The sequence below is a fragment of the Ranitomeya imitator genome, chromosome 4, assembly GCF_032444005.1.
Source record: "Ranitomeya imitator isolate aRanImi1 chromosome 4, aRanImi1.pri, whole genome shotgun sequence".
In the NCBI taxonomy this organism is placed as follows: domain Eukaryota; kingdom Metazoa; phylum Chordata; class Amphibia; order Anura; family Dendrobatidae; genus Ranitomeya; species Ranitomeya imitator.
Genome location: NC_091285.1, coordinates 433,390,132 through 433,416,179, shown reverse-complemented (window position 1 = coordinate 433,416,179; position 26,048 = coordinate 433,390,132). Strand labels below are relative to the sequence as shown.

General features: G+C 44.3%; 1 protein-coding gene across 1 annotated transcript in view; it reads left to right on the top strand.

Moving 5' to 3' along the window:
• Positions 1 to 25,307, top strand: part of LOC138676360 (uncharacterized) — a 91,967-nt gene extending 66,660 nt beyond the window's left edge. The window contains exon 5 of the mRNA XM_069765563.1: positions 23,981 to 25,307. Within this exon, the coding sequence (XP_069621664.1) occupies positions 23,981 to 24,450 (470 nt within the window). The 3' untranslated portion in view covers positions 24,451 to 25,307. The remainder of the gene's footprint in view (positions 1 to 23,980) is intronic.
• Positions 25,308 to 26,048: the final 741 nt, after the last annotated feature.

The window sequence follows — 26,048 nt, the reverse complement described above, 5'->3', positions numbered from 1 at the left end:
AATCCTGTGAAATACTGACTGCTGAGCCGTGTATCTAATCCTCTCCTGTGTGATACTGTCTGGTGAACCGTGTATCTAATCCACTTCTATGCACTCCTCTCCCCCCTGCATATCTTTCCCCATTGCACACGCAACTCAATGTGTACGATAACAGGAGCTGCGAGCGTCATGCTGTATTATGGCATTATGTGAGATCTATATGACGGTATTATGTGATCTGTATGGTGGTATTATGCTTGATCAGTATTGTGAGAATTATATGGTGGTATTGTGTGTGATCTATATGGCGGTATTATGTGAGAACACTAGCAGCATTATGTGTGATCTATATGGCGGTATTATGTGAGAACACTATGGCAGTATTATGTGTGATCTATATGGTGGTATGTGAGAACACTGGCAGTATTGTGTGATCTATATGGTGGTATGTGAGAACACTGGCGGTATGTGTGATCTATATGGCGGTATTATGTGAGAACACTATGGCAGTATTATGTGTGATCTATATGGCGGTATGTGAGAACACTGGCGGTATTATGTGTGATCTATATGGCGGTATGTGAGAACACTGGCGGTATTATGTGTGATCTATATGGCGGTATGTGAGAACACTGGCGGTATTATGTGTGATCTATATGGTGGTATTATGTGAGAACTGTATGACAGTATTGTGTGATCTATTTGATAGTATTGTGTGTGATCTATATGGCGGTATTATGTGAGAACACTATGGCAGTATTATGTGTGATCTATATGGCGGTATGTGAGAACACTGGCGGTATTATGTGTGATCTATATGGCGGTATGTGAGAACACTGGCGGTATTATGTGTGATCTATATGGTGGTATTATGTGAGAACTGTATGACAGTATTGTGTGATCTATTTGATAGTATTGTGTGTGATCTATATGGCGGTATTATGTGAGAACACTATGGCAGTATTATGTGTGATCTATATGGCGGTATGTGAGAACACTGGCGGTATTATGTGTGATCTATATGGTGGTATTATGTGAGAACTGTATGACAGTATTGTGTGATCTATTTGATAGTATTGTGTGTGATCTATATGGCGGTATTATGTGAGAACACTATGGCAGTATTATGTGTGATCTATATGGCGGTATGTGAGAACACTGGCGGTATTATGTGTGATCTATATGGTGGTATTATGTGAGAACTGTATGACAGTATTGTGTGATCTATTTGATAGTATTGTGTGTGATCTATATGGCGGTATTATGTGAGAACACTATGGCAGTATTATCTTCAGAAAGCGGACCCATTCTATGGTGGTTCTGGCTGAACACCTGCACGCGGGTCTGGGGTAATAGAGGGGACAGCATGACCTCCAGTTAGGTGTAGTCAGGGCTGGTGAGGCAGCTGAAGAGAGGGGTCTCATTTTTATTGTTACTATATGGCTACATTTCCTTCCCAGCGTCACCCCGTACTTCGCCTGTCGCCTCCCTTTCACACATCGCCAGGACAGGATGGAGAAGACAGGATCTGAGGAGGGGAATGGGGTCTGCATGCAAAGTCTGGATCAGACCAGGCCATCAATCCGCAGAAATGTTTCCTGGATTTCTGTGGAGCAGACGGTCCATCCATGTGTATAAAAGACAGCGCTCTATGTACAATCCCTGGCTGCTCCGCGCACCAAACAGGGGGCCCCCCCATAGACCAGCACACTGCTCTCCTGAAATACTCTGTGCTGCTGTCACCCTGCTCCCTCCACCACATATCTCCCAGAATCCTTGCTGCCTGCCATCCTCGGTGACTGTCTACTTGTCAGTATAAGGCTGCTTTCACACTAGCGTCGGTACGAGCCTTTCGCAGTGCGTCGTACCGACGTATGCTGTGAAAGAAATGTCCGATGTGGGCAGCAGAAGCAGTCTTACGACGCTTCCGCTGCCCCATTGTTAGGTCTGGGCATGAGGGGGCGGAGTTTCGGCCGTGCATACGCGGTCGAAAATGGTGGACTCGACGCACAAACGTTACATGTAACTTTTTTTGTGGCGGCGGTCCACCAAAACATGACGCAACCGTCGCACGACAGTTGTGACGTGTGGCAATACGTCGCAATGCGTCGGTAATTTTAGTCTATGGGGAAAAAACGCATCCTGCAGACAACTTTGCAGGATGCGTTTTTTTCTCCTGAATGACGCATTGCAACGTACAGCCAACAACGCTAGTGTGAAAGTAGCCTAAGGCTGCCGTCCACTATCAGTATTTGACCTCAGTATTTGTAGCCAAAACCAGGAGTGGGGGATAAATGCAGAAGTGGTGACATGTTTCTATTATACTTTTCCTCTAATTGTTCCACTCCTGGTTTTGGCTTACAAATACTGAGGTAAAATACTGACCAAATACTGATAGTGTGACGGCAGCCATACTCTGCAGTCACAAACAAAATGGCTGCTCACTGGGTTCCTGAATATCATCCTCTCTAATCCCTTAGCAAACACCCAGAAGGAGAGGAGAGGAGACATCACATGTCAGCAGACTCCGCCCATAATTACTGCAGTGCTGTAATGTGAGCTATTTCTACACTAGGTTTTTCTGAAATTTCAGCAGCTGCTCCCCCTAGTGTTGAAAAGTGGAAATTCCAAAACTTTTCAAATTATTTTTCATATTTTACTAAATTATAAACAAATGATAATATTTTTTAAGAAAATGTAATCATTAATTCTTTACATTTTTACAATTTCTGAAAAAAATTTTTTTTTGATGGCACCTTCCCTTTAAGCTCCAAGGGTGGTTTGTACGTTAATGACCGGGCCAATTTTTACAATTCTGACCACTGTCCCTTTATGAGGTTATAACTCTGGAATGCTTCAACGGATCCTGATGATTCTGACAATATTTTCTCGTGAAATATTGTACTTCATGATAATGGTAAAATTTCTTTGATATTACCTGCGTTTATTTGTGAAAAAACAGAAATTTGCGAAAATTTTGAAAATTTTGCAATTTTCCAACTTTTAATTTTTATGCCCTTAAATCACAGAGATATGTCACATAAAATACTTAATAAGTAACATTTCCCACATGTCTACTTTACATCAGCACAATTTGGGAACCAATTTTTTTTTGTTAGGGAGTTATAAGGGTTAAAAGTTGACCAGCAATTTCTCATTTTTACAACACCATTTTTTTTAGAGAACACATCTCATTTGAAGTCATTTTGAGGGGTCTATATGATAGAAAATAACCAAGTGTGACACCATTCTAAAAACTGCACCCCTCAAGGTGCTCAAAACCACATTCAAGAAGTTTATTAACCCTTCAGGTGCTTCACAGGAATTTTTGAATATTTAAATAAAAATGAACATTTAACTTTTTTTCACACAAAAGTTACTTCAGCTCCAGTTTGATTTATTTTACCAAGGGAAACTGGAGAAAGTGGACCCCAAAAGTTGTTGTACAATTTGTCCTGAGTACGCTGATACCCCATATGTGGGGGTAAACCTCTGTTTGGGTGCATGGCAGAGCTCAGACAGGAAGGAGCGCCGTTTGACTTTTCAATGCAAAATTGACTGGAATTAAGATTAAGATGTTGCGTTTGGAGAGCCACTGATGTGCCTGAACATTGAAATCCCCCACAAGTAACACAATTTTGGAAAATAGACCCCGTACGGAACCTATCTAGATGTGTTGTGAGAGCTTTGAACCCCCAAGTGTTTCACTACAGTTTATAACGCAGAGCCGTGAAAATAAAAATTATTTTTTTTCCCACAAAAATTATTTTTTAGCCCCCAGTTTTGTATTTTCCCAAGGCTAACAATTTGTCCTGAGTACGCTGATACTCCATATGTGGGGAAACCACCATTTGGGCGCCTGGCAGAGCTCGGAAGGAAAGGAGCGCCATTTGGAATGCAGACTTAGATGGATTGGTCTGCAGGCGTCACACTGCGTCTGCAGAGCCCCTAATGTACCTAGACAGTAGAAACCCCCACAAGTCACCCCATATTGGAAACTAGACCCCCCAAGGAACTTATCTAGATGTGTTGTGAGAGCTTTGAACCTCCAAGTGTTTCACTACAATTTATAACTCAGAGCCGTGAAAATAAAACATCATTTTTTTTCCACAAAAATTATTTTTTAGCCCCAGTTTTGTATTTTCTCAAGGGTAACAGGAGAAATTGGACCCCCAAAAGTTGTTGTCCAATTTTTCCTGAGTATGCTGATGCCCCTTATGTTGTGGTAAGCCCCTGTTTGGGCGCACGGGAGAGCTCGGAAGGGAAGGCAGTGTTTTACTTTTTCAACGCAGAAATGGCTGGAATTGAGATCAGATGCCATGTCGCATTTGGAGAGCCCCTGATGTGCCTAAACAGTGGAAACGCCCATTTCTAACTGAAACCCTAACTCTAGCCCCAACCCTAACCCTAGCCCCAACCCTAATCCTAGCCCTAATCCTAGCCCTAACCCTAGCCCTAACCCTAACTCTAGCCCTAACCCTAACCCTAGCCCTAACCCTAATGGGAAAATGGAAATAAATAATTTTTTTAAATTTTATTATTTTTCCCTAACTAAAGGGGTGATGAAGAGGGGTTTGATTTACTTTTATAGCGTTTTTTTAGGGGATTTTTACGATTGACAGCCGTCACAGACCAAAAGACGCTTTTTATTGCAAAAAATAGTTTTTGCATCTCCACATTTTGAGAGCTATAATTTTTCCATATTTTGGTCCACAGAGTCATGTGAGGTCTTGTTTTTTGCAGGACGAGTTAACGTGTTTATTGGTAAAATTTTTGGGCACGTGACATTTTTTGATCGCTTTTTATTCCGATTTTTGTGAAACAGAATGGCCAAAAACCAGCTATTCATGTTTTTCTTTTTTTTTTTTGGGGGGGGGGGGCATTTATACCGTTCCATGTTTGGTAAAATTGATAAAGCAGTTTTATTGTTTGGGTCAGTATGATTACAGCAATACCGCATTTATATTTTTTTATGTTTGGTGCTTTTATACAATAAAAACTTATAGAAAAAAAAATTATTTTTGCATCGCTTAATTCTGAAGACTATAACATTTTTAATTTTTTGCTGATGATGCTGTATGGCAGCTCGTTTTTTGCGGGACAAGATGCTGTTTTCAGCGGTACCAAGGTTATTTATATCCGTCTTTTTGATCGCCTGTTATTCCACTTTTTGTTTGGCGGTATGATAATAAAGCATTATTTTTTGCCTCGTTTTTTTTTTACCGCATTCACTGAAGAGGTTAACTAGCAGGACAGTTTTATAGGTGGGGTCGCTACGGACGCGGCGATACTAAATATGTGTACTTTTATTGTTTTTTTATTATTTAGATGAAGAAATATATTTATGGGAACAATATTTTTTCTTTATTTAGGAATTTTTTTTTAAATTTTTTTTTACACATGTGAATATATTTTTTTTCACTTTACAACATTTCCCCAGAGGGGGGCATCATGTTATAGGGTCAGGTCGCTGATCTGACACTTTGCACAGCACTGTGTCAGATCAGCGATCTCACATGCAGGGCTACAGGCTTACCAGCTCTTGCTCTGAGCAGGCGCTGGTAAGCCACCTCCCTGCAGGATCCGGATGTAGCCCCGTGGCCATTTTGGATCCAATGCCTGCAGGGAGAAGAAGATAGGAGACCCTCGGAGCAACGCGATCACATCGCTTTGCTCCGAGGGTCTCAGAGAAGCCCGCAGGGAGCCCCCTTCCTGCGCGATGCTTCCCTATGCTGCCGAACACTGCGATCATGTTTGATCGCAGTGTGCCGGGGGTTAATGTGCCAGGGGCGGTCCGTGACCACTCATGGCACATAGTGCCGGATGTCAGCTGCGATAGTGAGCTGACACCCGGCCACGATCGGCCGCGCTCCCACCGTGAGCACGGCCGATCGCATATGACATACTATCCCGTCACTGGGAATTAAATCCCAGGTCACCTTGATGGGTAGTATGTCATATGGGATTAAGGGGTTAAGCAACCCACAATTCTTTGTGTATTCAGTTATAATGGGGATATTGATGTCAACATGCATATTATTTATTTACTAGATGGAGGCCCGATGCTATTGCATCGGGAGGGTGGCAATGTCACCGGGGCAAGCTTTGCAGCATTGAGAACCTCTCCCCCTATGTGCTCATCCACCTATCCACTCTCTCTTTCCCCATGTGCTGACTTCTCCCATCTGTGCTCTCTTCTTTGACCTGTCTACCTCATGTGCTATCCCCCTTGTCTTCTGTCTTTCTCCTTCCTGTGCTGTATTCTCCCCTCAAGTGCTGTCTCGTTTGAGCTGTCTCCCCCTGTGCTCTGTCTCTCTCACCCCTGTGCGCTTTCGGAAGCAAAAGACAATACTGACATTACAGCAGGAGATCACAGAGGATACATTTTGTGAGGTAAAATATTGGTTACAAACAGTCAGTGAAATATTTTACCTGACAAAATGAATCCTCTGTCATTCCTCTGCTGTAATGTCAGTACTGTCTTCTGCTTCCTCCCCTGCCCAGGAGATGTGGTATGCTCCATACATGGTCAGACACAGACAATTTTTAAAATGAACTTTTGTTCGTGGGAAAACCCCTTTAATGTGACCAGCTTCCTCTGCCTGTAGACACATTGCGCATCTGCTGCCGGGATCAGCCGAATGATTCACTGCACCTGCGCGGAATTCGCACAGGCGCAGGAAATCAGACTGCCACCATCTTTTGTGCAGACAGATAGTGGAGGTCACATTAAAACTGTGCACGCGCTCCTCCTGTACAAAGATGGCAGCGGTCAGTGAATCATTAGTCTGATCCCGGCGGCAGCGTGTTCTCGATGGTCTCCTGCTGGTTGTACTGCGCAAGAGGCTGTGTACGGCATATACAGTGTGTGTGTGCGGTGCGTACGATGTGTACACTGTGTGTGTGGTGCGTACGGTGTATACAGTATGCGTGTGTGTGCGGTGCGATGGCGCAAGAGGCTAGTACCACCAGCAGTTTCCATATTGAGACACCCATCACTTGGGTGTCCCAATATGGCAATCGGTGAACTTCTGCCGCTTGGAATTCTGGGATCCGGACACATCTGGACAGAACAGGATGTGAAGACATTACAATGTAAGCATATATTAAGATTTGGGTTTTTTTACTAATTAAAAGGGATTTCCTCCACAATTTTTCTTTCTTCTTGTAAGTTTTTTTTCTTATATCCCTTCTGTATAATTTTTTATCATATTTTCTGATTCTTCCCCGTAATCAACTATATGTGTTCAAAGAGACAAAAAATGCAGTGTCAAAAATGCGATAAAAATGCTGAAGTGTATACCTCGCATCTGGCATTCATAGAGGAAGCACATAACGGAGAAATCTCCAGGTGACATCATGGACATGCGCTCTCTATATTAAACCCATCAAGGAGGGTAACACTTGGAAGTTGGGAGGTGCATGCACGCATTGACAACCATTTTACAGAAACCCAATTCAAAGTTACAGTGGGGAAAATATGTATTTGAAACACTATCGATTTTGCAGGTTTTCCCACCTCCAAAGAATTGAGAGGTCTGTAATTTTTATCACAGGCACAATTCAGCTGTGAGAGACGGAATCTAAGAAAAGAAACAGAAAATTACATTGTATGATTTTTACATACCGTATTTTCTGACTATAAGATGCACTTGTTTCCACCAAAATGTTGCAGGAAAGTGGTGGGTGCGTCTTATAGTCTGAATGTACCGTATCTTATAGTCTGGCTATGGCTGTGGATGGGTGTGGGGGCCAGCAGTAGCAGGTTACTGGAGGCAGGAGCATCTTCAGCCGGTAATAAGTGTGCCTACTGGTAAAGAAAATTAATATTCATTGGTCTACACACCATAGTACCTCCCATCTCTATGCACTGAAGCCGGCGCCAAGTAGTGGAAAGGACTATGATGGGAAGCTTCCCTGTTTATCACACCAAACAAAGTGCTAAGTTTTCTTACACAACACTTCCGGCTATGACTATATGGTTTTATACAGAATCTAAAAAAATCCTATTACCTGGAATTGTCTTTCAGATTCTGCGAACATCTTAAAAACACAGTGGACATCGCCAAGGAAACATGGGAAGCTGAGGTCACGCCACACCGGAGCATCATAGAGCATGTCGCCCAGCTGCAGGAGAGAATGGCAAAAGTGATGCCTATTGTGAAGGAAGGAACAATGTCTCCAGGCACAGGCAAGGGAGTATAACCGATCAGCATGGCTGAGGCAGTTCCAGCCAGGGACCGCGTGCTAGCGCTTATTCCCACAGTGGAGAAATAGTTCCTAGCCAAGTGGCAAGGCCCATATGAGGTGGTGGAAAAACTGGGAGAAGTTAATTACAAGGTACACCAGCCGGGGTGAAGGAATCTGCACCAGGTCTATCATGTGAACTTTCTCAAACCCTGGCGAGACCGAGAATTGCTGGACACGCGTTACCTGGGAGCCAGTCCCAAAGTCACAGTGGACAATGTCACCATTAGAGAGACTATGACGATGGCCCAGAGGCAACAGTGTCGGGAGCTGTTGCAAAGAAACCGGAACCTCTCATATGCAGGTGGTTGAGCATGGCGCATTGACAGAACCACATGTAAGAGTGAACCTCAAGCCCTATAGAATTCCGGAAGCACGTAGGGAGGTGATATCCGATGAGGTGAAGTAGAAGCTAGACCTCGGGGTGATAGAGGAGTCGAAAAGTGGATGATCGAGTCCCATCGTCCTAGTACCAAAGCCTGATGGTGAGTGGTGTTTCTGCAACGACTACCGCAAGCTGAATGAAGTCTCTAGTTTTGATGCTTACCCGATGCCTCACGTGGATAAACTCATTGAGAGACTTGAGGCTATTGGCAGATCCCCATGTCCCAGAGTGCCTTCTTGATGCCTGATGTGTGTTTTCAATACACCAGGATGCCGTTCGGTCTGCTGGGGCCCCCAGCCCTATTCCAGAGGGAGATGAATAAGATCCCAGCCCTGCATAAGAAGTATACTGCAGCGTACCTCTATGACATAGTGGTCTTTAGCTCCTACTGGGCTAGTCATCTGCCAAAGATGCAGGCGGTTCTGTATGCTTTAAGAAATGTGGGGTTCACAATAAATATGAAAAAAATGTGCCATAGGGATTAAAGAGGCCAAGGACCTAGGCTATGTCATCGGGAGAGTCAAAATTAAGACGCAAATCAATAAGATTGAGGTGATTCAATAGTGGCCGGAACCACTTTCCAAGAAGCAAAAGTGAGAGCATTTCTTGGAATTGTGGGGTACTATCGGCGATTTATTCCGAGTTTTACTATAATCGCTGCGCCATTGACAGATCTTCCTAAAGGCACCAAATCGACGATGGTTAAATGGACTGATGACACAGAGATGGTGTTCCAGGAACTGAAGAGAACTCTGTGTAGACATCCGTTTCTGGTCGCACCAGACTTCTGTAAAGTGTTTGTGGTCCAAACGGATGCGTCAGAAGTTGTCTTGGGAGCCGTGCTGTCTCAAGTAATAAATGAAGAAGAACATCCCATCCTGTATTTGAGCCGGAAGGTCTCGTCATGTGAGAATTACACCATCGTCGAGAAGGAGTGTCTAGCCATAAAATGGGCCGTGGATACATTGAGGTATTATCTACTAGGCCGGATGTTCAAACTTGTGTCCAATCATGCCCCTCTGAGACGGTTAAGGGAGAAAAAGGGTACGAACACCTGGGTGACTAATTGGTTCTTAGGCCTCCAGGATTTCAAGTTCCAGGTAGAACACAGGCCCTGGAACCCAGATGCCCTCTCCTGAATTCCCTGTTTGGTGTCTGAATGTGCAAAAGTCCCCCGCTTTGGGTAGAGTGGGGGGAATATGTGACAGGGTCACTGGCACTGTCTGTAAAGGGAAATATATGTCACAGAGATTGCTTTCCTCTGAGATCTAGAAACTTAAAGTTTCTTTTTAGCATGCTATGTGCTGAAGGAGTTATGGGCGGGTTTTCAGGTGAGTAGGTAAAGAGCTGGGCGGGACACCTACTCACCATATGGGGGAATAAATGTCCAGCCAGTTTTTTTTTTCCTCGGTCTGTGTTGTGTGGAGTGAAGGAAGTCTCCATACTTAAGCTCCTGTTGGACCTGCTATATGTGTTGTCCCGGAGGACCTGGGCAGGACTGTGAGCAGCTAAGTGAGCCGACCTTCTACACAAACGTATAGTTTTTTAAATTTATGTGGTGAATTTTTTTTAGAAATTTGGAAAAATAAATGTTGCTTTTGTAGTCATTTTCAGAGACCTGTAGCATTTTCATTTTTTGGGATATGGGGCTGTGTGATTACTTATTTTTGGGCCCTGAACTGACATTTTTACTGATACCATTTTAGGGTAGATACAATTTTTGATCTTCTGTTATTGCATTTTATTGCAATGTTGTGGTGGCCAAAAAAATTTAATTCTTGCATTCTGATTTTTTCTCATTGCTCTGCTTTCCAATTATTATTATAATTAATTTATTTTATATTTTGACATCTGACTTTTGTGAACATGGTGATACCAAATATTAGTGTTTTATTTTAATTGTTAATGGGGCAAAAGGGGTTGAGTTGAACTTTAGTTTTTTTTTATTCTTTTTGTAGCAATATGTTATATGTTCATGTGGCCTCTAGGGGTCTCACTACTTTAATGTGTGTTCTATATTCTTTGTTTGGAACTTGTTGGATGTTGTTGTACTCGGAATTCATGTAATGGAGGTTGAGACATGATGTGAATAAAGAGCCTGGAGATACTCAGAGTGTGATTTATGACAGGATTCATCAAACAGAACATGGTGGCAACCGGGCACAGAACCTGCAAATTCTTAGAGCTTATATGAGGCTGGAACTGCACAGATCACTGCAACTGTAAGTACAGATTCCCTGACAGTACAGAAAAATGGAGACTGGTCTGAAGCCCCCTCAGAGACTGGATGTCACTTCATGTAATCTGTCCCAGACTTGGAGACATTGGAAGGAAGAGTTTACACTGTATGTGGATCTGACTGTGGGCCCCACTGATGACAAACGGAAAGTAAAGCTGTTTTATTACCTAATTGGGGAAAATGGCAGAGAATTAGCCCACACCTTGCTCCCAGACACAGACAACCTCCTCCTAGCAGACATTGTGCAGGCATTTGATAAACACTGTGACCCAAAGAAGAATGAGACAGTGGAAAGATATAAGTTTTTCACAAGACATCAGGAGGATGGTGAAAATGTGGACAGATATCTGACAGAGCTGAGGAGACTTGCAGAAACATGTGGCTTTGGAGAGATCAGGGACAGTCTAATCAAGGACAGAATGGTGTGTGGCATAAAGGACAGTCATCTCAAAGAAAGATTACTGAGAGAGGAAGGCATGACTTTAGAGAAATGTATGCAAATCTGCAGGGCTGCGGAGCTCACAAAGCACAGCCTGAAGATGATGGCAGGCACCAGTGAGAATGATGATGACAAGGTACATGCAGTATCTATGAAAGGAAAGACAGGACCAGACTACCCTATAAACACTGTCCACTGCAAGTATTGTGGGAAAAGACATGAGAGAGACAAAACCAAGTGTCCAGCATATGGGGAAACCTGCAGGTCATGTGGCAAGAAGAATCATTCCTCTGCTGTATGCAGGCAAGGAAGAGGCAAACAGTACAGACAGCTCCACACTGTGACACCAGACACTGACAGTGCAGAGGACATTACATGGCTACAAATGCAGTCTACAACAGAGAAAGTCAATGTAGTCGGGCAGTCAGTAGTGAAGGATGCCAAGCAGCTTTATGCAACATTCTTGTTGGATTAGAAGCCCATTAGATTTCAGCTGGATTGTGGAGCAAGCTGCAATGTAATTTCATTTGATCTGCTAAACAAACAGGTTTCTATTGAGCCAACTGACAAGGTACTGGTGATGTACAACAAAAGTGTTCTGAAACCAATGGGGACATGTAAGCTAAAAATACGAAACCCATGTAACAGAAAGAGTTATAGAGTTGAATTTACCGTGTTACGGGGTGGTAACCATGTACCATTACTGGGAGTAAAAGCAGTTCAGGCAATGGACTTAGTAAAAGTACAGTCTCAGAACATTATGACTGTTGAAGTTGCCCAGGATATACAAAATCCAAAACTAAATGCAGAGCACAACTTGGACATGCAGAAAATAAAAGCAGAGTATGCTGATGTATTTGAAGGTGATGGATGCTTTGAAGGTAAATATAGGCTAGAAATTGACAACACAGTGCAGCCCACCAGATTACCTACAAGAAGAGTGCCTGTAGCGTTAATGCAACCGCTGAAAGTAGAACTGCAAGATCTACAGAGAAGAGGCATGATAGCACCAATCCATAAGAGCACAGATTGGATCAGCAGTTTGGTCATAGTGCAGAAACCATCAGGCAAGTTAAGAATATGTATTGATCCTAAGCCACTCAACAAGGCGCTGAAACGAAATCATTACCCAATGCCAACATTAGATGATGTTCTACCAGATTTATCAAAGGCTAAAATATTTTCTGTATGTGATGTAAAAAATGGATTCTGGCACGTGGCCCTGACTGAAGATTCAAGTTTATTGACAACATTTTCTTCACCATTTGGACGCTTTAAATGGCTGAAAATGCCCATGGGACTAAAACCTGCTCCAGAGATATTCCAGCAGAAATTGATGCAGGCTTTGGAAGGACTTACTGGAGTGAAGACAATAGCGGATGATATCCTAGTAGTGGGAGAAGGTGAAAATATGGAATCTGCAATCAAGGATCACGATCAGAAGATGATACAATTTTTGGACAGATGCAGAGAAAAAAACATAAAGCTGAATTTGGACAAATTCAAATTGAAAATGACAGAAGTGGCCTATATTGGTCATCGACTGACTTCAACTGGGGTCAAAGTGGATCCTGAAAAGGTGAGAGCAATACAAGATTTGCCTACCCCTACTGATGTTTCTGGAGTACAACGATTTTTGGGCATGGTGAATTATCTCTCAAAATTTTGCAGACATCTGTCAGACATGTGTGAGCCACTGAAACAGCTAACCCACAAAGATGTGCGCTGGGAAAGGACAGAAAGCCAGGAGACTGCTTTCCGAGCAGTAAAGAATGCCATTGCAGATACAGCAACCCTAAAGTATTTCGATCCAGATCGAGAAGTGGTGGTACAATGTGATGCTTCGGAAAAAGGCCTTGGAGCCACATTAATGCAGAACAAACAGCCAATTACATTTGCAAGCAGAGCCCTTACAACAACAGAGCAGGGATATGCGCAGATTGAGAAGGAACTACTGGCTGTGGTATTTGGGATGGAGATGGTTTCACCAGTACACCTACGGTCGACTGGTAACAGTGCAGTCGGATCACAAACCATTGGAGAGCATTACAAAGAAACCATTACTAAATGCCCCAAAGAGACTGCAGCGCATGCTGTTGCGACTTCAGAAATATGATGTTGACATCGGGTACTGTCCAGGAAGAGACTTACTGATTGCAGATACGCTAAGCAGAGCTTACCTTCCTATCACAAATGATGAGGAGGAAGACATTGAAACCATCAATATGTGTAACTACCTTGCAGTGTCAAAAGAAAAGGTCAAGCAAATCCAGACTTTTACAGAGAAGGATAAAAGTCTCCAGAGTTTAAAGACTGTCATCTTGCAGGGCTGGCCAAAATACAAGCAGCATGCTCCGAGGGAAGTCTCACCATTCTTCCACATAAGAGATGAATTGTCAGTGCAGCAAGGAATCATCTTTAAAGGAGACAGGGCTGTTATACCTGAAGTTCTCAGAAGAGGCATATTGAAGACATTGCACTCTTCTCACTTAGGCATGGAAGAATGCCTACGTCGTGCACGAGAATCAGTTTATTGGCCAGGAATGAATGACCACATAAAAAATTACATAGCACAATGTGAAATATGTGCATCCTGCAATGATAAGCAACCAAAGGAGACATTGCAACCTCATGAAATTCCACATAGGCCTTGGTCAAAAATAGGAACAGACTTGTTCACATGGAATGACAAAGAATACCTGATTACAGTGGACTATTTCTCTAACTTCTGGGAGGTTGATTTGGTGCAGGACACAAAGGCGAGAACAGTGATTAAAAAACTCAAGGCCCATTTTGCCAGGTATGGCATTCCAGATATCGTTTTCTCTGACAATGTGGCACAGTTTACGTCGGAAGAATTCAAAACTTTCAGTAAGAAATGGGAATTTGAACACCAGACGTCTTCTCCAAGATATCCTCAGAGTAATGGGAAAGCAGAGTCCGCAGTAAAAACGGCCAAAAGAATCATGCAGAAAGCAAACCAGGCGGGTGCTGATGTATATCTGTCTATACTGGATCATAGAAACACACCCACCCAAGGCCTAGACAGCAGTCTGGCACAGAGGCTCATGAGTAGGCGTACAAAGACACTAGTACCAACTGCGTGTCATCTGTTAGAGCCAAAGCTGCTGGGAAACATCGAAGCTAAATTACAGAAGAATCAAGCTAGGCAAGCTTTCTATTACAATAAATCTGCAAAGGATCTGCCTGAGCTCCAGAGTAATGACAACATTCGGCTGCAGCCAAGCACCACAAACACTGGCAAAAGGCAAAGGTTGTCCAGAAACTGGGACCTCGGTCTTACGAAATTCTAACAGACGACGGAAGAAGACTAAGGAGGAATCGAAGATATTTGAGGAAAACGCAAGAAAGAGATGATTCATGGCCTTTTGAACAGTATCCAGACACCCAAGACAACGAGGCAGCAAGTACAAGTCAGGCACCAACAGTGACAGCTGACCATCAGGGTGAGGACTCTGGCCAGAGACAGACAATATCAGAAGAACTACCAGATGTACCAGATGTAGAAAGTGACACATCTTATATTACCAGAGCTGGCAGAATTAGCAAAAAGCCGGCGCACCTCAAAGATTATATCTAACTGGACGTACTAAGTTAATTTCTAACTTTGTCATAGTATGCATTAGTTTAGTATCTTTTATTGTTCCTCTAGTTAAAAGAGAAAGGATGTAGCAATATGTTATATGTTCATGTGGCCTCTAGGGGTCTCACTACTTTTATGTGTGTTCTATATTCTTTGTTTGGAACTTGTTGGATGTTGTTGTACTCGGAATTCATGTAATGGAGGTTCAGACATGATGTGAATAAAGAGCCTGGAGATACTCACAGAGTGTGATTTATGACAGGATTCATCAAACAGAACACTTTTCATATATAAAAACTTTTTTTCTCACATTTTACTGTATTTAATAGTCCTCTGAGGGGACTTGAAGCTAAAATCATGATCTCCTATGAACTCCAGCTAAATGCTGGCTTTCACTGCATGATTGTAATGACAGGCACAGGGGCCTTCAGCAGACCCCCAGCTGTCATAGCAAACCATCGGTGCCCCAATCATGTCACGGGTGCACCGATGGGCACATGAAAACATGCCACCCTGCCCATGCATGTTAAATGCTGCTGTCAGTCTCTAATATTATTAAGGACCTGTAGAAGCACTAGTGAAGAGCGAAACAGTCATTGTCCGCCATATCTCACATTTCTTTCTGAAATTCCTGCACCTGTATTGCAATATTAGCACTACCGCACTTTATATTATTGTCCAGGATGTTAAGAAAATAAAAATGGACCGATTTACCTGCAGACTGGGTGAGCGCTGACATTTCTTCCTCTCCTTGAAAGTTTAATATATGTTTTGGATCTTACACCATCCTGAAAAGTTCTGTGCTTGAGGTTGTGAAATAGCTATATAGGTCATTCAGACACTAAAAAAGCCTTCAGAAATTGGTTACCGGACATTCTTCTATACATACAAACAGAATTAATATGATCGGTAAACAATCGGGCTCCCCTGAGGGAGCGACACTACAAGTACGCGAAACGCGCGTTGGGGTCCCTGACCGTGGTTGGAACGTGATTTGGATATTATTATGGGTAATTATTGCCTCTATTGAATTGCATATATAAGGGAACTATGAGCATGTGATTCAACATTCAGGATGATGAGGTTATGCTAGCATGAGGAATTGCAGTTGCAGTCCATAATATAGTAATTGAACTGGCATACCATTCACCTGTTGTGACTTGTTATGTGGATTATAGGCGCTCATTTTTTCCGTCCTACACGTCCTCTCCTGGGTCATTTATTACACTTTTGGGAGTTAATCACAATATATTGGATGAGACCCTGTTAAGGACCGGCGGAACGCACCAAGTATAGATAATATGAAACTAGGTGCGTTCGCAGTCCGAGGTCCACCGTGCAGGTAAAAGACCCTGCTGCTAGTAAGACGGACTATATGGCGGTACTAAGTATACACACATGGGTTAACTTCACCCTGCGTGAAGGAAGCGATCCTGTTGCGTCACAGGACCGCAGTACCGCACATAGAGCGCGAGCAAGAAGTCAGCGAACTCAACCCCTACACAGGATTGAAGTCCGATTAGACACTTGCTGGCACAACACCGCAACTGGGTGTGTAAGGAAACTTATAAAATAGAATCTATAGGCACGAGAGTGCGTGTGGTGCCGCACTGACGGATGCCACTAACCACCCAGGCTTGGGTAAGGAAAGCGCAGAGGAAGCGCACGGCGCCGTACTGGCGGGCACAGCAACAGGACACTGTGATGTGTGTTACATGCAGATGGCTTGTCGGGCGCTAGATAGCTACCATCATCCGCGAGCAGTCAACAACTCTAGGGAGGGATACTTAGGAGCTTTCATCCATCAACATACATCCATCTACACACACACATAATATCAAGACAATACTAGCGCATGGCCGTGCGGTCATGCGCAGTTTATATAGTTGCAGCACAGGAAACAGCTACAGAAGTTTTGCCCTTTCAGGACCTGCCAAAAGGACCAATGTGATGTGCTGCAGTACCTGAGCATGTGGCCCTCGATCTCCAACGGGAGATCTTGCCCTGGGCATGCTCAGTTTGTGCAAATAAGGACTTAGTCCCAGAGAAGCCCGCTCGCCGCAGATCAGTGCAGGGTACAACAGGAGAGCCAGAAAAGGCAGCAGTAACCCTTTGCATAGAATCAGTCGCAGCAAGCCGCTGGGAGCGACGCCTCCGCTGAGCAGAGCCCACTGCGGCCGAAGCAGAATGGGAGACCGCAGCAGACATGGATCGAGATTCCCCCTGTGCAGCAGAGGAAACTTGACTCCTAACATTACCCCCCCCCCTCCTAGGGCCCCCCTCCTTGGGCCTCGCTACGTTCGAAGGCAGCAATAAGCTGCGGAGCCCGAATGTGCTCAGCAGGCTCCCAGGACCTATCCTCAGGACCGTAACTCTTCCAGTCCACCCAAAAAATTTTTTTGCCACGTACCACCTTGCACCCCAAGATAGCGTTCACCTCGAAATCGTCTGTAGACGAACCCGATGTCTCGGCAGATGACTCAGAAAACCGGGACATGTATACGGGCTTAAGGAGGGACACATGAAAGGTGTCGGTGATACCAAGGCGTGGAGGAAGGGCCAGACGGTAGACCACAGGATTAACCTGTTCGAGGACCTTGAAGGGGCCCAAGTAGCGAGGAGCAAACTTAGTGGACTCAACTCGCAGCCTGATGTTACGGGCGGAGAGCCACACCAAGTCGCCAGGAGCAAAGGTCGGAGCGGGGCGCCGATGAGCATCGGCGGAGGACCTCATTCTCTCCTTAGAGGCCCGAATGGCATCGTGAGTGCGGTCCCAAATATCCCATGCCTCCACAGCCCAGTCTGCCACCTTGGAGTCTGCGGAAGACACGGGCATAGGCACAGGTACCTGTGGATGCTGACCATAGTTGAGAAGAAATGGGGTTTGTCCAGTGGAGTCGGCTACAGCGTTGTTCAGCGCAAACTCTGCCCATGATAGCAAGGATGCCCAGTCATCCTGCCTGGCTGAAACAAAATGTCGCAGGTATGTGACCAAGGTCTGGTTGGCCCTCTCTACCAACCCATTCGTCTCGGGATGATAAGCGGAAGAGAGATTCAACTTGATACTGAGAAGACGACAAAGCTCTCTCCAGAACCGAGACGCAAACTGGGGACCCCGGTCACTGACAATTTTGTCAGGCATACCATGTAGGTGGAAGATGTGTTTAATGAACAACGCTGCCAAGGCCCGTGCAGAAGGTAACCGTGGTAGCGGCACCAAATGCACCATTTTTGAGAAATGATCGGTGATGACCCAAATGATGGTACAGCCGCGAGACTTGGGTAAACCGACGACAAAGTCCATCCCGACCATCTCCCAGGGTCTATCTGCCACCGGCAAGGGATAGAGCAACCCAGCTGGCCTTTGACGCGGAGATTTATTTTTGGCGCAGGAGACACACGCCAGAATATAATCCCTGACATCCCAGACCATATGCGGCCACCAGTACGTCCTCGCCAGTAGCTCAGATGTCCTTTTGGCCCAAAGTGTCCACCCACCCTGGACGAATGAGCCCAGGAGAGAACCTCCGGTCGCAAATTAATGGGCACAAAAGTCTTGCCCGGAGGCACAGACTCTAGCGAAACCGGCACGACAGTTCTCAGGCTCTCAGAAGGGACAATAAGCCGAGGCTCCTCTTCCTCCTCCTCAGTTGACATAAGGGAGCGAGAGAAAGCGTCGGCACGAATATTCTTCTCCCGGGCGAGATAATGCAGAGTAAAATGGAACCGGGAGAAAAATAAAGACCATCTGGCCTGACGAGAATTCAGCCGCTGGGCTGTGTGTAAATACACCAAATTTTTGTGGTCCGTGAAAACCTGGAAGGGAAACCGTGCACCTTCCAGAAGATGTCTCCACTCTGAAAAGGCCAACTTCATTGCTAGCAACTCCCTATCCCCGATGGAGTAATTTCTCTCCGCTGATGTGAAGGTCTTAGAGAAGAAGAAGCATGGATGCTTCCGACCTTGAGCGTCCTTTTGATAGAGGACTGCTCCAGCACCAACGGATGAGGCATCCACCTCCATTAGGAATGGCTTATCCACATCGGGGCGATGTAAGATGGGAGCGCTAGCAAAATGAGACTTAACAGAAGTGAAGGCCTTGGAGACCTCTTCCGACCACAATTTGGGATTCGCTCCCTTCTTGGTGAGGGCCACCAAGGGAGCTACCAGAGTTGAGAAGTGGGGAATGAACTGGCGGTAATAATTAATGAACCCCATAAAGCGCTGCACCGCCTTAAGAGAATGGGGCTCTTGCCAGTCCATCACAGCCTGTAGTTTGGCAGGATCCATAGCCAATCCCTGGGCGGAGATGATATAGCCCAGGAACGGTAAAGACTCCTGCTCAAACATACACTTCTCCAACTTTGCATAGAGAGAGTTTGCCCGTAAGAGGTCGAAGACTCTGCCAACATCTCTCCGGTGGGAGTCAATATCTGGAGAAAAGATGAGAATATCATTCAGATAGACTACAACCGAGGTGGAAAGCATATCCCGGAAGATGTCGTTGACAAAGTCTTGGAAAACGGCTGGGGCATTACAGAGCCCGAAGGGCATCACCAGAAACTCATAATGCCCATCTCTGGTGTTAAACGCCGTTTTCCATTCGTCCCCCTCACGGATGCGAATCAGGTTGTAAGCACCCCGCAGATCTAATTTAGTAAACACTCTAGCTCCCCGAAGCCTATCAAAGAGCTCGGATATCAAGGGCAAAGGATACTTGTTCTTAACGGTGATAGCGTTAAGACCCCTGTAGTCTATGCATGGACGTAGTTCCCCATTCTTCTTCTGCACGAAGAAGAACCCTGCCCCAGCAGGTGACACTGACTTCCTGATGAACCCTCTTGCCAGATTCTCTTGAATGTACTGAGACATGGCCTCCGTCTCCGGGAGAGATAATGGATAAACTCGACCCCGGGGAGGCTCTGCACCAGGCAAGAGATCGATAGGACAGTCATAAGGGCGATGGGGCGGAAGGGTCTCCGCCGCCTTTTTGGAGAACACGTCTGCATAAGACCAGTATTGCTTGGGGAGAGAGGAAAGATCTGCGGATACCTCAGTAGTAGCAACCTGAACACACTCTAGGTAACACCTACCCCCACATGATTCACCCCATCCCAGAATTCTGCCTGAGGACCACTCGATGTGAGGAGAGTGGAACTGTAACCAAGGTATCCCCAACAGGACCTCATCAATCCCCTCGGGAATGATGAGCAGAGATATAATCTCCTGATGGGATGGTGACATGGACAGAGTAAAAGGGATGGTCTGATGTGTGATCTGTGCGGGGAGTGTCGACCCATTCACCACTCGTACCGTTACTGGTTGAGATAGCATAATCAGGGGTATTGCGTGACGCTGGGCGAAGGCAGAAGACATGAAATTGCCTTCCGCCCCAGAATCCACGCAGAGCTCTACCGAGTGGGAGGATGAGCCAAAAGTTATTGTCCCCTTAAAGGACAATTTGGAGGCAAACGTCGCCGTGTCTAGTGCACCTCAACCTACTACCACTAGACGCTGACGTTTCCTCGACCGCTAGTGACATCTGGTGGCAAGATGTCCTGACTGTTGGCAAACATGGCAAACCTGGAGTGCACGAGTGGTCCGGGACTTAGATCCCGCTCGAGACACTACCTTAGGTTCATGGGACTCAGGAGCCTGGACTGGAGATTCCAAAGGTTTGGCGAAGGTGGGAGCCAGCCGAAACCTCTGCCTACACTGGGCTCGCTCTAACCTCCGCTCGTGAAAACGGAGGTCAATACGAGTAGACACTGTTATTAATTCTTCCAGTGTGGCGGGAATCTCCCTAGTGGCCAGGGCGTCCTTAACGTGGTCAGCCAGCCCCCTCCAAAATATAGGAATAAGAGGTTTATCCGACCACTCCAGCTCAGATGCTAGAGTGCGGAAGCGGACGGCAAAATGGCTGACCAAGGACGAGCCCTGAGTCAATGCCAACAGTTGGAGCGCCGTATCATGGGTGACACGAGGTCCTAAAAAGACCTGTTTCAGAGTGCTCAGGAATAACGGAGCACTCTGCACCACATGATCGCCACGCTCCCACAGCGGCGTAGCCCACTGCAACGCCCTGTCCGACAGTAAAGATACGATAAAGCCCACCTTAGCCCGCTCTGTAGGGAAATGAGAGGTCAGAAGCTCGAGATGTATTGAGCACTGACTCACGAAACCCCTACAGGACTTACTGTCACCAGAAAATTTCTCTGGTAGCGGGAGGCGAGATAGCGTCGGTACAGGGGCGGCAGTGGACAAGGTAGCTGCAGCCACACTTGCAGCCTGAACAGCGACAGCAGTAACATCCACAGCTGAGGTTGAACGCTCAAGAGCCGCCAACCTTCCCTCCAGCTGCTGGATGTACCGCTGTAAACGCTGATCGTCCGTCATTACTAGCCAGACCTTGGCGCTAGTATTATGTTAAGGACCGGTGGAACGCACCAAGTATAGATAATATGAAACTAGGTGCGTTCGCAGTCCGAGGTCCACCGTGCAGGTAAAAGACCCTGCTGCTAGTAAGACGGACTATATGGCGGTACTAAGTATACACACATGGGTTAACGTCACCCTGCGTGAAGGAAGCGATCCTGTTGCGTCACAGGACCGCAGTACCGCACATAGAGCGCGAGCAAGAAGTCAGCGAACTCAACCCCTACACAGGATTGAAGTCCGATTAGACACTTGCTGGCACAACACCGCAACTGGGTGTGTAAGGAAACTTATAAAATAGAATCTATAGGCACGAGAGTGCGTGCGGTGCCGCACTGACGGACGCCACTAACCACCCAGGCTTGGGTAAGGAAAGCGCAGAGGAAGCGCACGGCGCCGTACTGGTGGGCACAGCAACAGGACGCTGTGATGTGTGTTACATGCAGATGGCTAGTCGGGCGCTAGATAGCTACCATCATCCGCGAGCAGTCAACAACTCTAGGGAGGGATACTTAGGAGCTTTCATCCATCAACATACATCCATCTACACACACACATAATATCAAGACGATACTAGCGCATGGCCGTGCGGTCATGCGCAGTTTATATAGCTGCAGCACAGGAAACAGCTACAGAAGTTTTGCCCTTTCAGGACCTGCCAAAAGGACCAATGGGATGTGCTGCAGTACCTGAGCATGTGACCCTCGATCTCCAACGGGAGATCTTGCCCTGGGCATGCTCAGTGTGTGCAAATAAGGACTTAGTCCCAGAGAAGCCCGCTCGCCGCAGATCAGTGCAGGGTACAACAGGAGAGCCAGAAAAGGCAGCAGTAACCCTTTGCACAGAATCAGTCCCAGCAAGCCACTGGGAGCGACGCCTCCGCTGAGCAGAGCCCACTGTGGCCGAAGCAGAATGGGAGACCGCAGCAGACACGGATCGAGATTCCCCCTGTGCAGCAGAGGAAACTTGACTCCTAACAGACCCATGTAATTAAGTATGACTATGTAATTTTTGAGTATTAAATAAAAATAAAATTCTTTTGCATAATTTTTGGTATTTTCTGACTCTATGTCCTCCTATAAAAAGGGTCTCGAAAACTGTTGCAATTTTTTTTTTAGTAAACTTTGAATTTTTTTTTTCACCACTTAAATAAAAAAGAACCTAGACATATTTGGTGTCTGTGAACTCGTATTGACCTAGAGAATCTTAATGGCAGGTCAGTTTTAGCATTTGGTGAACATGGTTTAAAAAAACCTCAAAAAACAGTTGTTGAATTGCATTTTTTTGCAATTTCACTGCACTTAGAATTTTTTTCTTGTTTTTCAATACATGATATGATAAAACCAATTGGGTAGTTAAAAGTTAGCAAAAAACAGAAAGGCAAAAATTAAAATGGGCTGCGGCATGAAGGGGTTAAAAGACTGTTGAGAGACAGTGCTGCATACTAGTTAGAACTCTGTAGGTATCCTGTGAATCAGAAATGAGTGATATTTACAGGCCCTGTAACAGCAATGTGAATTTGAGCGGTGCAGCAAAACTCTTAAATTTATAATTTATGTTGATTGAACTTAATTTAGTGGAACCACATGTCCTAGTGTGGTCAGGAAGAATTTTATTTTATCAAGGTGTCTTTGCCAGAATTTTGGTACAGTTTTACGCCAATTTGGGTTAGCTCTGCTAAAACGGGTGGAGCTGGGACTAGCCCCTAGCAAAGCCCACATGACAAATGAATGAAAAGTTGTGGTGTATCTTACACCAGATATTTTACTCCAATCCCAATATTTTGGTGCCAGTGCAAGCCAATTGAAAAATGTGTCTTACCCCTTAATAAATTTGGGGTATCTTATTTCAGCATGTTCATGACTGTGACTGGCATGCACAATTCTTCAGGCCCATAATGTTTGTTGGTATTTCTCTGTTTCAAGCTCTGTGACTACATAACTTATACTTTAGCAGAGTGTTCCTCCACTCCAGTCCTGAAGGCCCAACACACATCATGCTTTCAGGATTTCCTTAGTATTGCAATAAATAAGCAACACAGCATGAATCAAAAATTATTGATCCCTCGAAATCATAGAAAATCAGCAGAACAATGGAGAACTTAAAACTTAACATTTAATATTACCATTAAAATATCATGACACAACACACATAGAAATCATAACTCCCAGCAAGGCACGCTGCCGAAACGCGCGTAGAGGAAGTGGCACCATCGCATGGTGAGGTAAGATATGTTTAGCACATTCATTATATCAATGTAGGATACTATGGTTTTGACATCTATGCTCCAGTTTTCTATCCAATGTGTATTGCAGGCACTTTAGCTGTAATTTTGAGGGTTATGGGCATATAGTCAATACACTACATGATTTGTTTCTAGTCTCTGGATGCAAGTTTTATTTTTGTTGGTACTTATTTGTGTATTTTCAATCTTTGACTACGTTGTTTATCAGCATTACATCTTGCTCTTACCTGCCATTTGGTGGTGCCACTTTCTTTTTTTTTGGCTCATCACCTTGCACTATATTGGCACTTTTTAATTATTTCTAATAAAATATTCTAATTTTATTGGCATAGATATATAGACATCTAAGACGTGAATTGATAATATGTATGCACTTTACATTGTCATGTCTTTTTTCTTATTCACAGAAATATATATGCTAGATAAAAAGGATTTCTCTCCACAAGATCATAGCTACAGCACCATCGAGCCAATATACATTGACATTAGTGAATTAAATGAAAGCAAGAAAACGCCTCTGGAAAACAAACTGAAATGTAATGTTTACCAAATGCCTCCAGTACCATTGCCAAAGCCGAATGATAGGAATTCTTCTCAAAAGGCCACGAAAACTGTGATTCCATCTGAAGCCACCTTCTCATCCATCAATGATATCCCAAAGGATTTGAGGAATCTCACTGTCAGCCAAGTGTGCCAATGTCTGAAATTACTGAACATGAGTCAGTACGAGGAAGCCTTCAAATCAGCACAAGTTGATGGTCAATTGGTGTACGACCTTAACCATGAAATGATGACCAGCTGCTTGGGCATGAATAGACTTAATGTTGTTAAGTTTATGAAGTTCCGAGATGGATGGAGACCTAATGTGCAATTCTAGCCAAAACCAAGGTGTCTCTTTGAGGTATATGCCATAATAACAGGCAAATCACTAATTGCTTACAAATAAAACTACAACTGAAGTGAAGAGCTTTCAAATGAAGTGTACATTACTCTTCTGACATGTCTTGATCATTTTCTGTTACATTTATGTTGATTCTCAGATGATTTTACACAATACAAAACTAAAATGAGGAAGAGAAAATTGTAATGATAATACTGTATATATTGTAATACTAGATAGATAGATAGATAATTTACCAGTAGAAGCTTCTGAGATATCAGTCAATAACTATATATCGATCTAAACTGGCAATAAACATACATGAATGTCACGCCAGAAACAGTTGTTAAAAACACCTAAACAGAATTAATAAAGCATAAATGTCAGCTATAGCCTACCATGATGCCAAATGAAGTAAAAATAAATACAGTATCAAGTCAATGAGGCCCCTCAGTAAGTTGAGTTACCAGCTATACGCGTGGGATCTTTTCTGTCCCCTTGATCTTTTGAAGTATACTCAAGTATATATGAAGTTTGTGGTGTCATCTTCAGGTATGTTTATTTTCAAGAAAGATTGATATATGTGTGTTTATTGTATGTACCAGAAGCTTTTCTGCTTTATGTTGGGGGGTCTTTTCTGCTTTCTGTATTTGATTATAGTGACATCAGTTTTTGTGCACTCCTGTACATTTGTCAATGGTGCCCTCCAGTATTCTTTGGCTGGTTTGTATTAATATATGTGATTTGGTGGTAAGCTGTCTTTGCTTTGAGTTGCACAGATTTGTCAATATTTTGGTAGAAAAGCTTTGTGTAGCTAAGTACAGAGCTAAAATAAACAATAATTCAATTTGAAACTGATAGAAAGCTTATTCCTAGCTTCATTCAGCATTTTACAGTTTCCATATAGAGCAGAGGCACTGCTAGGGTTTTGAAAGCTCAGGGCCACAAACTCCATGAGATAGGCCTCCCATTATGTCCCCCCACCACAACTATCTAAACTAAATTTATATGCATATATACAGTAGTTCTAACAACATTGCTGCTATACAAGGACTAAATACTACCCACATATACAGTTAGGTCCATATATATTTGGACAGAGACAACATTTTTCTAATTTTGGTTATAGACATTACCACAATGAATTTTAAACAAAACAATTCAGATGCAGTTGAAGTTCAGACGTTCAGCTTTCATTTGAGGGTATCCACATTAAAATTGGATGAAGGGTTTAGGAGTATCAGCTCCTTAACACGTGCCATCCTGTTTTTAAAGGGACCAAAAGTAATTGGACAATTGACTCCAAGGCTATTTCATGGACACGTGTGGGCAATCCCTTCGTTATTTTATTCTCAATTAAGCAGATAAAAGGCCTGGAGTTGATTTGAGGTGTGCTTGCATTTGGAAGGTTTTGCTGTGAAGTAAACATGAGGTCAAAGGAGCTCTCCATGTAGGTGAAACAAGCCATCATTAAGCTGCGAAAACAGAAAAAACCCATCCGAGAAATTGCTACAATATTAGGAGTGGCAAAATCTACAGTTTGATACATCCTGAGAAAGAAAGAAAGCACTGGGGAACTCATCAATGCAAAAAGA